The sequence below is a fragment of the Canis lupus genome, chromosome 13 (assembly GCF_048164855.1).
Source record: "Canis lupus baileyi chromosome 13, mCanLup2.hap1, whole genome shotgun sequence".
Taxonomy (NCBI): domain Eukaryota; kingdom Metazoa; phylum Chordata; class Mammalia; order Carnivora; family Canidae; genus Canis; species Canis lupus.
Window position 1 is genome coordinate 19,728,347 of NC_132850.1, and position 11,953 is coordinate 19,740,299.

Sequence of the window (11,953 nt, forward strand, 5' to 3'; positions counted from 1 at the left end):
GGGGATTAAGAAGTATACTTGCAGCGATAAGCACCAGGTATCGTATAGAAGTGTTGAATCACTATATTGTACACTTGAGACTAATATTACACTGTATGCTAGCTAACTAAAAAACTTTAACAAGTCAAAAAAACCCAAAACCTACCTACATAAGTAGGTAGAGAAGGAAAAGCTAGAGAAGCAAGCAGTGCAATGTCACAGAGGAGAGAATTGCAGGGGGAAAGACTGACTGATTATATTGAAAAGCAAAAGTGTCTAACAGTATAATATATACTATATTATATATATACTAATATATATTATAGTATAATATAATTTAAAATGTCCACTGGATGTAGTAATTGAAAGCTTTCTAATCTCTACTTTTTTTTTTTTTAAGATTTTTATTTATTTATTCATGAGAGACACAGAGAGAGGGACAGAGACACAGGCAGAGGGAGAGGCAGGTTCCCTGCAGGGGGCCGGATGCAGGCAGGACCTAACCCCAGGACCCGGGGATCACGCCCTGAGCCAAAGGCTCAACCACTGAGCCACCCAGGCGCCCCTAATCTCTACTTCATCGTCAAGCCCAAAGTAGTTTCTTTTGAGCTTTCATGGCATTTTGTTAAGTACTCTTTTAGGGGAAGTATCTTTTACTTTATATTTTAGTTATACTTGTACATGAAGGTATACTGAACTTTGAAGTCAGAGGGGGTTCAAATTTCTGTCCCACCAAGTAAATTAACCTTTCTGAGTCTAGTGCATTCTTCTCTACAAAGGGGAATCAAGTTACAGGGCCATTAATGAAGATTAATGAAACAACACAGTATTTGGCATATAAACACTACGTCCTAGAAGATACGCAACAAATGTTGCTGGATAGATTGTTGGGAAAACAATTTGGTTTCGCCAGTGTCTCCATCTACCTACAAGATGCTAGTCAGCTTGAGAAGGGATCACCACTCAGATTAATGGCCTCTAAAATAATTTGTTAATTTCAGCAGGCTAATATCTATGTACTTGAGTGTGCACTCAGGCTCTCTTCCTCTATATTAAATCTAAGGCAAACAAGAATAACTACACTTTAGATTCTGAAGTTTGAACATTATGTTCAACTAACTGGGTTCAGTCAGCCTAAACCTACTATATGACTTAGATGTTCTAGGTCCCTAGTATGCAACCTTGAGTGATAAGAGACCCAAAGAAGGGTCACAAAGATTTTAGAAAAACCACTCCCACTCACTTTTTTTGGACTGCTTTCAGGACATCAGGATGACTTTTCTGGTTTTCCTTCTCCATCTCTGGCCACTTCTGCTTTGCTACCCCCTTCTCCTCTACCTACCAGCCTTTAATTGTTGAAGTTCACGAAGGTTTGATCCTAGGCCCTCTTTAATTCACATTCTACACTTTTTTTCAAGAATGTCTAATTTACATACATGGCCTCAACTATTACTATTTCTTTCAACAAATTATCTACATATTTATATCTCACAGCAAGAAGTCAGCCCTGAACTCCAGACCTTTACCTCTATTTGCTTACTCAATGGCTTTTCTTGGTAGTGAGTGTCTCTAGTCTCCGTGGCTGACCCACTTGTCCAACTCTCCCTATAACAGGCTTATTAAAAAAAAAGAAAAAGAAAAAAGAAGATGTATTTATTTGAGAAGAGAAAGAGAACAAACGTTTTCTTGCAAGTTGGGGGAGGAGCCAAGAGAGAAGAAGAGTGAGAATCTCAAGGGGACTCAGCACTGAGCACAGAGCCTGACTCAGGGCTCAGGCTCAGGGCTTGATCTCATGACCTTGAGACCATGACCTGCAGTGGAATCAAGAGTCTGATGCTTAACTGACTGAGCCACCTGGGCACCCCTCTGTACAACGGACTTATTACCTCATGGAGGCTGATTCCTTGGTAGTCTTTCTGGTCTCCTTCATCACCACCACGCACACAAGGAGGGTAATCATTCTCCAGCATCTCCTATTCAGTCACAGCTGCAGAGACTAGAAAACCTCTTCCTCTCAACCCATATCCATTATCTTAAAATCCTACCTTTACCTTCTAAATATCTCTCAGAAGCATCCACTGCTGAGACGCCTGGGCGGAGGCGGGGGGGGGGGGGGGGGGGGGGGGGGCTCTGCAGTTGAGCCTCTGCCTTGGGCTCAGGTGATGATCCCAGGGTTCTAGGACTGAGTCCTGCATTGGGCTCCCTGCAGGGAGCCTGCTTCTCCCTCTGCCTGTGTCTCTCATGAATAAATAAAATATTTTGAAAAAATGCATCCACTTCTGTTTCTACTGCTATTCTGGATCAATTTACCATCTTCACTGTCCTGAAGTATTTCAAGTGCCTTGTAACTGGTTCCCCTCCATTTTGCCTATTTAACTTTCATATCTTGCCACATCATAATTTCAAAGAAAAGCATTCCCTGATGTTGCAGACAAAAAAAAAAAAAAAAAAAACCAGCCAAATTTCCTGAGTATACGTTACATGCTAAACACTCTTCTAAACAATGAAAATGCAGTAACATATTTAGTTCTATTAAGCCTGAAATAATTATTTTTTTTTACAGATAAGGAAACTGAGGCACCTAGAGATTAAGTTATTTGCCAAATATCCCACAGCTAGAGAAAAGTGGTGCCAGATTCAAATGTAAGCAGTGTGGCTTCAGAAGTCACTTTTTTTTTTTTTTTTTTTAAGATTTCACTTATTTATTTGACAGAGAGAGCGTGCACAAGCAGGGGGAACAGCAGGAGGAGAGGGAGAAGCAGACTCCTGTTGAGCAGGGAGCCTAATTTGGGGCTTGATCCCTCGGATTCTGACCTGAGTCGAAGGCAGATGTTTAACCATCTGAGCCACCCAGGCGCCCCCAGAAGTCACACTCTTAATCACCTTACTACACTATTATAAATTCCCCTGTAAAACCCGTAACTTCATTTTTGTAGTAGAGATTAAATAACTGCTTATATACTTAACTGTTTGATGTCCCCCCACCCTTAGAATGTATGTTCCACAAAGGCAAAAACTGTGTATGATTTCACTGCAAATTCCCTTTGCTTATCAGGTGGTAATGGGCATTTAATGTACTTTTCTTGGAGGAGCGTATTTTCGACATCCGGCCAAAGGTGTGTGGGAGTGAGGCTGTGGAGAGGTAATGGGGAGGTTTCTGAGCAACAGCAAGGGCTTCTCTCAGACTGCAGAGATAGTAAACGGGCAGAGGCATGTTTCCTACTAGAAACATTCTTAAAAGGCATTATAAAATCATAAGGATTTTCACTTTTTAGAACCTGGGCTATCTGCAATATACATAAAAGACTATTTTCTATAGTGTGACTAATTACTTTTGAAAGTAATGAAATTTTAGTTATCTCTTTTAGGCTTAGAACCACAAAAAAACCTCAGTGGCGGTCAATTTAAAGCTGTGGCAAGAAACAAACAGATGGGGATCCTTGGGTGGCTCAGTGGTTTAGTGTCACCTTCAGCCCAGGGCCTGATCCCAGGGTCCTGGGATCGAGTCCCATGTCAGGCTCCCTGCATGGAGCCTGCTTCTCGCTCTGCCTCTGTCTCTGCCTCTCTCTCTCTCTCTCTCTCTCATGAATAAATAAATAAAATCTTAAAAAAAAAAAAAAAAAGAAACAGATGACCTATACCTATATGACCCAAAAATAGGGCCTGGATTCATTTTCAAGTCAGCCTCATTGTAGACTTTTTTCCAGTAAAACTCTAGAGTTTTGGCCTAAGTATGAAGACATAAAATAAGAGCCTAATCTTTAAGGATCACTGCCCTCAGGCCAAGTTAGCTAGAAAAATTCTTTGCTGGCACATGGTCACCAAGGTAAAAATATTATTTTGGGTTCCAGCTGAGGAATATCTAACTGGATCACTACATGCACCTTGTATGATGCCACTTGTGGGCATCAGGCATAAGTAACAATATATATATACAAATTTCAGTAACAAAGTCCTCATGTCCTCCTTATGCTCCCCTGCCACAACACATTTTAAGTGGGCCAGGTATGCATACATTTGTTCAGCCTAAAAGAAAAACATAAAGACTTAATTATTTACGAGGTATTGTTTCATTGCAACATTTATGTTAAAAAAAAAAGTGTATGGGGCAGCCCGGGTGGCTCGGCGCTTTAGCGCTGCCTTCAGCCTTCAGCCCAGGATCTTGGGAGTCTCGGGATCGAGTCCCATATGAGGCTCCCTGCATGGAGCCTGCTTCTCCCTTTGCCTGTGTCTCTGCCTTTCTCTCTCTCTGTGTCTCTCATGAATAAATAAATAAAATCTTAAAAAAAAGTATGTGTTGAAGGGAGGAGAAACATTATAAGGCACTGTTACTATCACAGGTGGTTCCAGGCACAAAAAATGACCCCAGTGAAATGGGACTGATGAAAATTTAAATTTAGTGGACTAGTCTGACTTGCACTGGCTAAAAAATAGTTATTTGCAAGACTGACCAAGTGAATTCCCTCTGTAGAACTTAAAGTGTTTCACATAATCTTATCTTCAAAATAAGTTAAATAAAGGAAACAAACGATTATTCTTTTTTTTTTCCTTTTAACAGAGATACAAAGACAAAAATAAATCTTACATTCCCAAGGTTCTTCAGCTGCTAAAGGTACAGCTTTAACAGGCTACCGAATGCCTACTTGTACAGTGTGGTCAGAGACAGTTGTTCCACAGGGGTCAGCACTGAACTTTTCAATGGGGGGAGGCTGGGTCATGAATGTGGTTTTGAAGTTGGACAGACCAGAATCCCACTCCTGGCTAAGTTATGTAACCTCACTAAGTCTTATTTTTTTCGCTTCTGAAAAATGAAGCTAACATCACACGCATTTCAGGGTTACTCTGCGATTAAAAGATAATGTACAATGTTTGGCACATAGTAGGCAAATGAAAAGGAGTTTATTATTCCCTATCCAATAATTTCAAAGAGTACCATTAAAGGTTTCTCTCGGGGATCCCTGGATAGCTCAGCAGTTGGGCGCCTGCCTACGGCCCAGGGCATGATCCTGGAAACCGGAGATCGAGTCCCACATCGGGCTCCCTGCATGGAGCCTGCTTCTCCCTCTGCCTGTGTCTCTGCCTCTCTCCCTCTCTCTCTCTCTCTCTGTGTCTCTCATGAATAAATAAATAAAATCTTAAAAAAAAAAAAAAAGGTTTCTCTCAAAGCAAAATCACTCCTTAGAGACTTGGCTGTACTGGGTCTACTAAGCAGAATGGTGGGATACTGAAATAGATGTAAAAGTTTCACAATTAGAATAGCAGGACTGCTGGGCAAGATGAAAAGACTCTGAGAAAGCAGTACAGCCCTTTAACCTTAAAACCATGGAACAGACTTCAACCAGCCCTGGTGTCTAAGGCAACATCCAGGTAATTCAATTAATCATTTTTTTTTTGGGTTTGTAGGAATGAAGCCAGTGTCTATCTCATAGTACTCCATTTACTTCACGATGCCTGCTGTGGGAACATATAGGTCTCCAACTGACTAGCCTGCCCCTTGAGAGTTCACAGGTCCAGATCCAACTGCCCAGACTTTTGACAACCATGACTTCCAGATCTGTAGATAGAAGTGACCATTACCTATACACATTTAGAGCCTCATGAAGAAGGTACCCTCCCTTCCACAGGAGGCATACCTGAAAAACAGGCAAAAGCATTACATTTTATAGGAGAACTGATGTGTAAATAAACAAAGAGCTGACTAATGTTCTCCACTCCCCAGACAAGGCGGAAAAAAAAAAAAAAAAAGAATAACTACTGACTGGAAGCAATGAAGAAAAAAACACTGAGTGAAAGGTCCACACTCATGAAACATGGTAGCCCTTGTTTAAAAATCCAAAAAAATCTTCTCTTTCAGTTTACTTAGGTCGATATTTGCTGTGTATCTGATTTCTGTAATAGAAAATGAAAACTGTATTCTATTAAGAAATTGTTATGATATGGGCTCTAAATAGGCAGCTAAATTACTGAAATCACTGGTTTCTTCTAGAACCAACCAAAATGAAATTCCCATGTTACTAATGGGACAATGTACCTCTGAATATGTCCCAAAGGAATAGTTCCTAAGGACATAGTGTATTCCCAAAGTAGGTAGGCAGTGGAAAAAAAATGAAAACAGGATATTCCAAAGGTTTCTATAATGACCATGAGAGACAATCTGAGAAACCTATAAAATTTTACAGCTCCTGAATGTCCTTCCTCTTGGATGAAATTAAGAATTCAGTTAATACATATCCTTTCTCAGAAAGATACTGACATAATTTTAGGAGAATTACAGACTCTCAAAACAAAAAGGTGTTATTACAGAATTACAAATTACTAGATAATATTGGGACATTACCAAAAGGATTATAACTATTACATTTAAGTTGCTGACATACAGGAGAGAAAAAAAACACAGTCCTATTACCACCTAGTAATTTCAGTAGTATGTCATTTAATTACTTTTTAACAATGAAATAAACACTAAGATACCAAATGAAATGAAGGCATACACAATAAATTTCTCTGGAAATGTACAGAGGGGATAATTCAGGGATGTCTCATTCTTTGTTTGTTTTTTTTAATTAATTAATTTCAGAGAGAGAGTGCACCCAAGCCAGTGGGGAAAGGGGTAGAAGGAGAGAATCCTCAAGCAAACTCCCTGCTGAGCACAGAGTCTGACTCTGGGCTCAATCTCACTACCCACGATCATGACCTGTGCTGAAACCAAGGTGCCCCAGGGATGTTCTATTCTTTCAATGATAAAGCCGATCTTTTCCTAATAATTATGCATAAGCATAAGTAATCTTTAAAATTTGGGGTTGTTTTTGGGACACCTGGGTGGCTCAGCAGTTGAGCGTCTGTCTTTGGCCTAGGGCATGATCCTGGGGTCCTGGAGTCTCCACACTGGGCTCCCTATAGGGAGCCTGCTTCTCCCTCTGCCTGTGTCTCTGCCTCTCTCTCTCTCTGTCTCTCATGAATAAATAAAATCTTAAAAAAAAAAAAAAGATTATGAGTGAGTCTGATGTTCTGGAAACTCCTATCAAACAAACTAATGAGAATATACTTAGTCTGAATTTGTAGGGGTTAGATCGTCTAGATTCTCTACACCACTCTACTGCTTGGAATGTATTCCAATATATCCGTCCCTGCTGAAGACCAACATAAAGTAATTATCTATGCCAGTCTTTCTGTTTATGCCTGCTGGACTTTTTTTTATTATTATTATATCGTAATGACATACATTGGTGAGTAGAAATGAATTGCTTTATTTTTAAAAGTCTCCCGCTGCATTCTGAAGAATTAAGATATTTTAAAATTAGTCGAGGGACACCTGGGTGGCTCAGTGGTTGAGCGTTTGCCTTGGGCTCAGGGTGTGATCCTGGGGTCCGGGATCAAGTCCCGCATCGGGTTCCCTGCATAGAGCCTGCTTCTCCCTCTGCCTATGTGTCTGCCTCTCTCTCTCTCTGTCTCTCATGAATAAATAAATCTTTAAAAATAAATAAATAAATAAAATAAAATAAAATTAGTCGAAAAGAAACTGAATAAAAGGTACTGAATTATCAGTCTAAAAAAAAATTTTAAAGTTGACCATTTTGCTTCATGTGACAAACAACCGAGAGTCTAGTGAAGGATAGAAAGCAATGGATAATAAAAAGGGCAAGAGAAATGTTACCTACAGAACAGCTTCATGAGAAATCTCAGAGACTAACACACTTTGTAGTTTAAATTGAAAACATCCAGTAACTACAAAGAGACAGACTTATTTTGCCACACGAATACAATGAAAATCTTAAAGGCTATGTGAAATAGAGTGAGAAAACACACACAAAAAAGCTTAATTACAACTTGATTGTACAGTTGTACACACAAAACAAAACAGAACTTAAGGTAGGGAAAGGTCATCCAGGATAAAATTTAGAACGTAATAAATGATGAAATAAACCTTCAGGCAAAAGTAAATGGTTGATGCACCAGCTTTGTTACATAAAAATACAACTGTCACTTGAGTACCAGATACCAAAAGAACATATCATTAAAATTAGGGTCTCTTTGCATCTCTTAAACAGCCTCAACAGGGGATTCCTGGGTAGCGCAGCAGTTTAGCGCCTGCCTTTGGCCCAGGGCGCGATCCTGGAGACCTGGGATCGAATCCCATGTCGGGCTCCCGGTGCATGGAGCCTGCTTCTCCCTCTGCCTATGTCTCTGCCTCTCTCTCTCTCTGTGTGACTATCATGAATAAATAAATAAAATCTTAAAAAAAAAAAAAAAAAAAAAGCCTCAACAGGGGATCCCTGGGTGGCGCAGTGGTTTAGCACCTGCCTTTGGCCCGGGGCGTGATCCTGGAGACCCGGAATCAAATCCCACGTCGGGCTCCCGGTGCATGGAGCCTGCTTCTCCCTCTGCCTGTGTTTCTGCCTCTCTCTCTCTCTGTGACTATCATAAATAAATAAAAAATTAAAAAAAAAAAAAAAAAAAAGCCTCAACAGGGATGCCTGGGTGGCTCAGCAGGTTGAGCATCTGCCTTTGGCTCAGGGGGTGATCCTGGACTCCCCAGATCAAGTCCCACTTTGGGCTCCCTGCACGGAGGCTGCTTCTCCCTCTGCCTGTATCTCTGCCTCATTCTCTGTGTCTCTCATGAGTAAATAAATAAAATCTTAAAAAAAAAGAAAAGAAAAAAAGAAGAAGCTTCAGTTAGAAGCAAAAAAAAGCCCCAATAGTAGTGAATTAAAAACAAAAAGTAAAGGGCACAAAATTGTAACAGGAGGATGAAAGGAAGACCACCAACTTTGTGAGGAAAAAGAATAAAAAATTAATTGAAAAAAATATATATAAAGTTAAGCCAAGAAAAATGAGAAATGATGCTATATTATTGAATCGACTGCTAATGGTAAAACAGTAAATACTAGGTCCGTCACAGTCGTGCAAGGCAGGTCATGCAAAGACCTGCAGATCCGGGACTTGCCCAAATGCAGGTTCAGAAGTGGCGTGACCCTTAGGGTTAAGGATGCGGGGCCAGAAAATATCTGAGTTGTTTATCCTCCAGGTATCAGGTCAATGCAGGCTCAGAAGACAGCTGGACTCTTGCAGGGCGGTGGACAAACAGTATCTTGGAAGCATTAACGATCATCTCTGTGTTCTACAAACGTTACGGTCCTTCCACAGATGATAATATCAAATCTCATTCTTTCAGTAAACAAGTGTAGTTCTCCGCACCCACACAGTAATCTTAAGTGGTAGTTTAGCTTAAAACAAAACAAAACAAAACAAAAAAAACTCCCCCTCGTCAAAAGAGATGGGTACAACAGTCTCTTTTAAAGACTGACTCGCCTCACCATCCTACCTTGACTACGGGGCAACTATCCTACCTGTCAGACCCCTCATATTAAGTGTCAAAGCTCTTTCCTCTTCTAACCAAACCCCTGCAATGGTGGTGACCACAAAGCCGAGATTTCCCCACCCAGTCATCTGCTGGCGCTGCAGAGGCTATCCCAGAAAATACATCTACGTTTCCTGGCGATTCACAGCAACTCAAATTGCTTTCCATTTCTAGCCTTTTCTATCCACGTCTAAATAAGTGGATTCTGTCAATTTGGGAACGGACAAAATCAAAAGGCCAGATGCACAGGTCGGACCACACCTGCGGGAGGTGTGAGTTGTGCAAGTACCCACATGCTATTCCATCGAATCCCTGCTCCGGTGTTACACCTTCCCCGGGGCCTGATGCACCGCACACGCCTACCCTCTCTTTGGCCCGCGGCCTTCCTCATGCCTTGCCCCTCTTGGTCTCCTTATACAGAATAATGTTTTCTTTAGGAACCCGTTTTAAAGGAGGTGGGATGAGTCCAAAACACCACGATTTTCTTGGAAGCCTGTTTGGTGAGCCCTACCAACGAAATTCCCGGGCAGAAGACGGTAGCTCATTAACTGACAGAGCCCTCCGGCGTCTCGAGGGTCCCGAACCGGACAGGCCAGGGAATCCCTACCTGAGCTGACAGGCCCGGAGCAACAGAGGAGAGCGATCGTGTGTGGATGCCGGTTGTGAGGGGAGGATGCAGGAGAGCCTGGCCGCGCTGGGGTCTGGAGCCCTGCGCCAGGACGCCTCATGGAGCTCCAGGTCTCCGACTCCCAGCTCCCTACGCTCAGTCGCTGGGAGAAACGGCCGACCCGCTGGACATGCATGCACCTGCCTTGCACTCCTCGGAAGACCTTCCTCCCTTCGCGACCGCCGCTTAAAGGCAAGAGCTGCTGCTGCTGCTGCTGCTGAGGCTGCAATGGCTGGAAAATTCTCTGTGACACTAGACACAGGTAAACGAAGGGCCGGCATCCGCTCCGAGGCAGGGGGAGGGGTCTCCGGCCCGGGAAGAGTTTACATAACGCCAGGCCGGGCCCCGCGGGCTCTGCGGACCTGTCAACGGAGACGCGAGGCCTGAGCGGCCCTGTCGCCGCCGCCTCTCCACACGCACCCCCGCGGTGCTCGCACCCGGTAACCGGCAACGAAGGCGCCGGCCCGCCCCGAGCTTTCCGACCCACCTCCATCGTCGGAACAAAACCAACAAACAAGAGAGAGAGAGAAAAAAAAAAAAAGAAAAAGAAAGAAACGAAAAAAAAAAAAAAAAAAGCCACCACAACCACCCTGACCTCCCACTTCTGGGTCCAAAGCGCGGTGACCCGGGAGCCGGGGGGTCTCGTCGCGCCGCCAGCGCGCACCACGCCCGGGACGCGCTGACAGGCCCCGGCGCCCCCCGGCCCCTCACAAAGAGAAGGGGGCGGCCCGGAGCAGCCCCCTGCGCCTGACCCCTCACGCCCCGGCGGCGCGGGGAGCGGGGAGCGCGGCGCGGGCGGGCCGGGGGCTCCCAGGGGCCCGCCCCGGGCGCCGCGGCCGCGCAGGGGCCCCCGGCGCAGCGCTGACGAGCCGGCGCGAGCAGGAGCCCTACCTGAGCCAGTCCTGCAGCGTCCCTGCCAGCCAGCGCTTCCCCTCACCGCGTCGGAGAACAAGGCGCCTTCCGGCGGAGCATGGCCAGCCCTCGCCTCAACCTAGCTTGCTGGCAGTCCGTACGCCGCAGGCCTCGCCCACCTCCGGGCCGCCTGCCAATGGCAGGGCCGGCCCCGCCCCCCAGCAAGGTAGTGTGAGCGCCATCCCGGAAGTCCCCGGAGGCGGGGAGGTCCTGCAGGGCCTAGAGGGGTACGTAGGCAACCACGGATGTGCCTGAGTGGAAATAAGATCTGGCGGCCGCGGGCCCTGCTGCTCGGCTCGCGGGCGTGCGGGCCCCCGCCAGCTGCGCCCCCGCCCGCCACCGCTGGGGGCGCTGCGGGCCGCGCGGCCTGGCCCCGAGCGGGGGCGGCCATCTTGGGTCGGGCCGCGGGGACGCGGAAGCCGGGGCGGGCCGAGCCGACGTGCTTTGTGCGGTCCGGCCGGGCGGTCGGGAGCGGGGCCCGGTGCGGTCGGCGGCGGCCCCCCCACCGTGGGAGGGAGGAGACCCACGCGTCACGGCAGCACTAAAAACAGTATTTATTTATTTATTTATTTATTTATTTTGGAATGCGAACGGGTTCCCGCGCAGCCACAGGGTGACCCTCCGTGCCCCCGCCGCCCCGGGGCCCGCTGGGGGCACTTCCGGCCCGCGGAGCCCCAGGTCACGTGGGGGATGGCGCGGGCGGGGCCGCGGTCGAGGCAGCGCGCCCCGCGGCCCGGGAGCCCCGGCCACCAGCTTGGGTGGAGGGAGCACCGACCGTGTCTAGTTTGCGTCTTCGGCCCGAACGAGGCCCGCCGCAGGAAGCCGCGGTGGGCGATAGGGGAGGGGACGGCCTGCCCAGGAGGCCTCCGCCCGCGGAGACCTGTAAGTACCGGGCTGCACGGCTCGCCCCGAGCGGGACCCCAGCGGCCCCACCTCCTCCTTTTCCAAGTTTTCCCAAGGTGGGGCCTGAACTCAGGACCCCGAGATCAACAGTCCGTTTCCCGGGACCCCGGGGTCCCGAGATCGAGTCCCGCGTC

General features: G+C 46.0%; 1 protein-coding gene across 9 annotated transcripts in view; it reads right to left on the reverse strand.

Annotated features, from left to right (window-relative positions):
* Nucleotides 1-11,015, reverse strand: part of CHD8 (chromodomain helicase DNA binding protein 8) — a 61,920-nt gene extending 50,905 nt beyond the window's left edge. For 6 of the 9 annotated variants that reach the window (XM_072772778.1, XM_072772777.1, XM_072772780.1 and 3 more), the window contains exon 1: nt 10,896-11,015. Coding sequence is in view for 1 of the 9 variants with exons in the window: in XM_072772781.1 (XP_072628882.1) it covers nt 9,945-10,140 (196 nt within the window). In the remaining 8 variants the exon portion in view is untranslated. Of the gene's footprint in view, nt 1-9,944; nt 10,367-10,895 lie in introns of those variants that run through there. The other 3 variants (XM_072772781.1, XM_072772784.1, XM_072772775.1) reach the window with 3 other exon arrangements.
* Between the last annotated feature and the right edge of the window lie 938 nt (nt 11,016-11,953).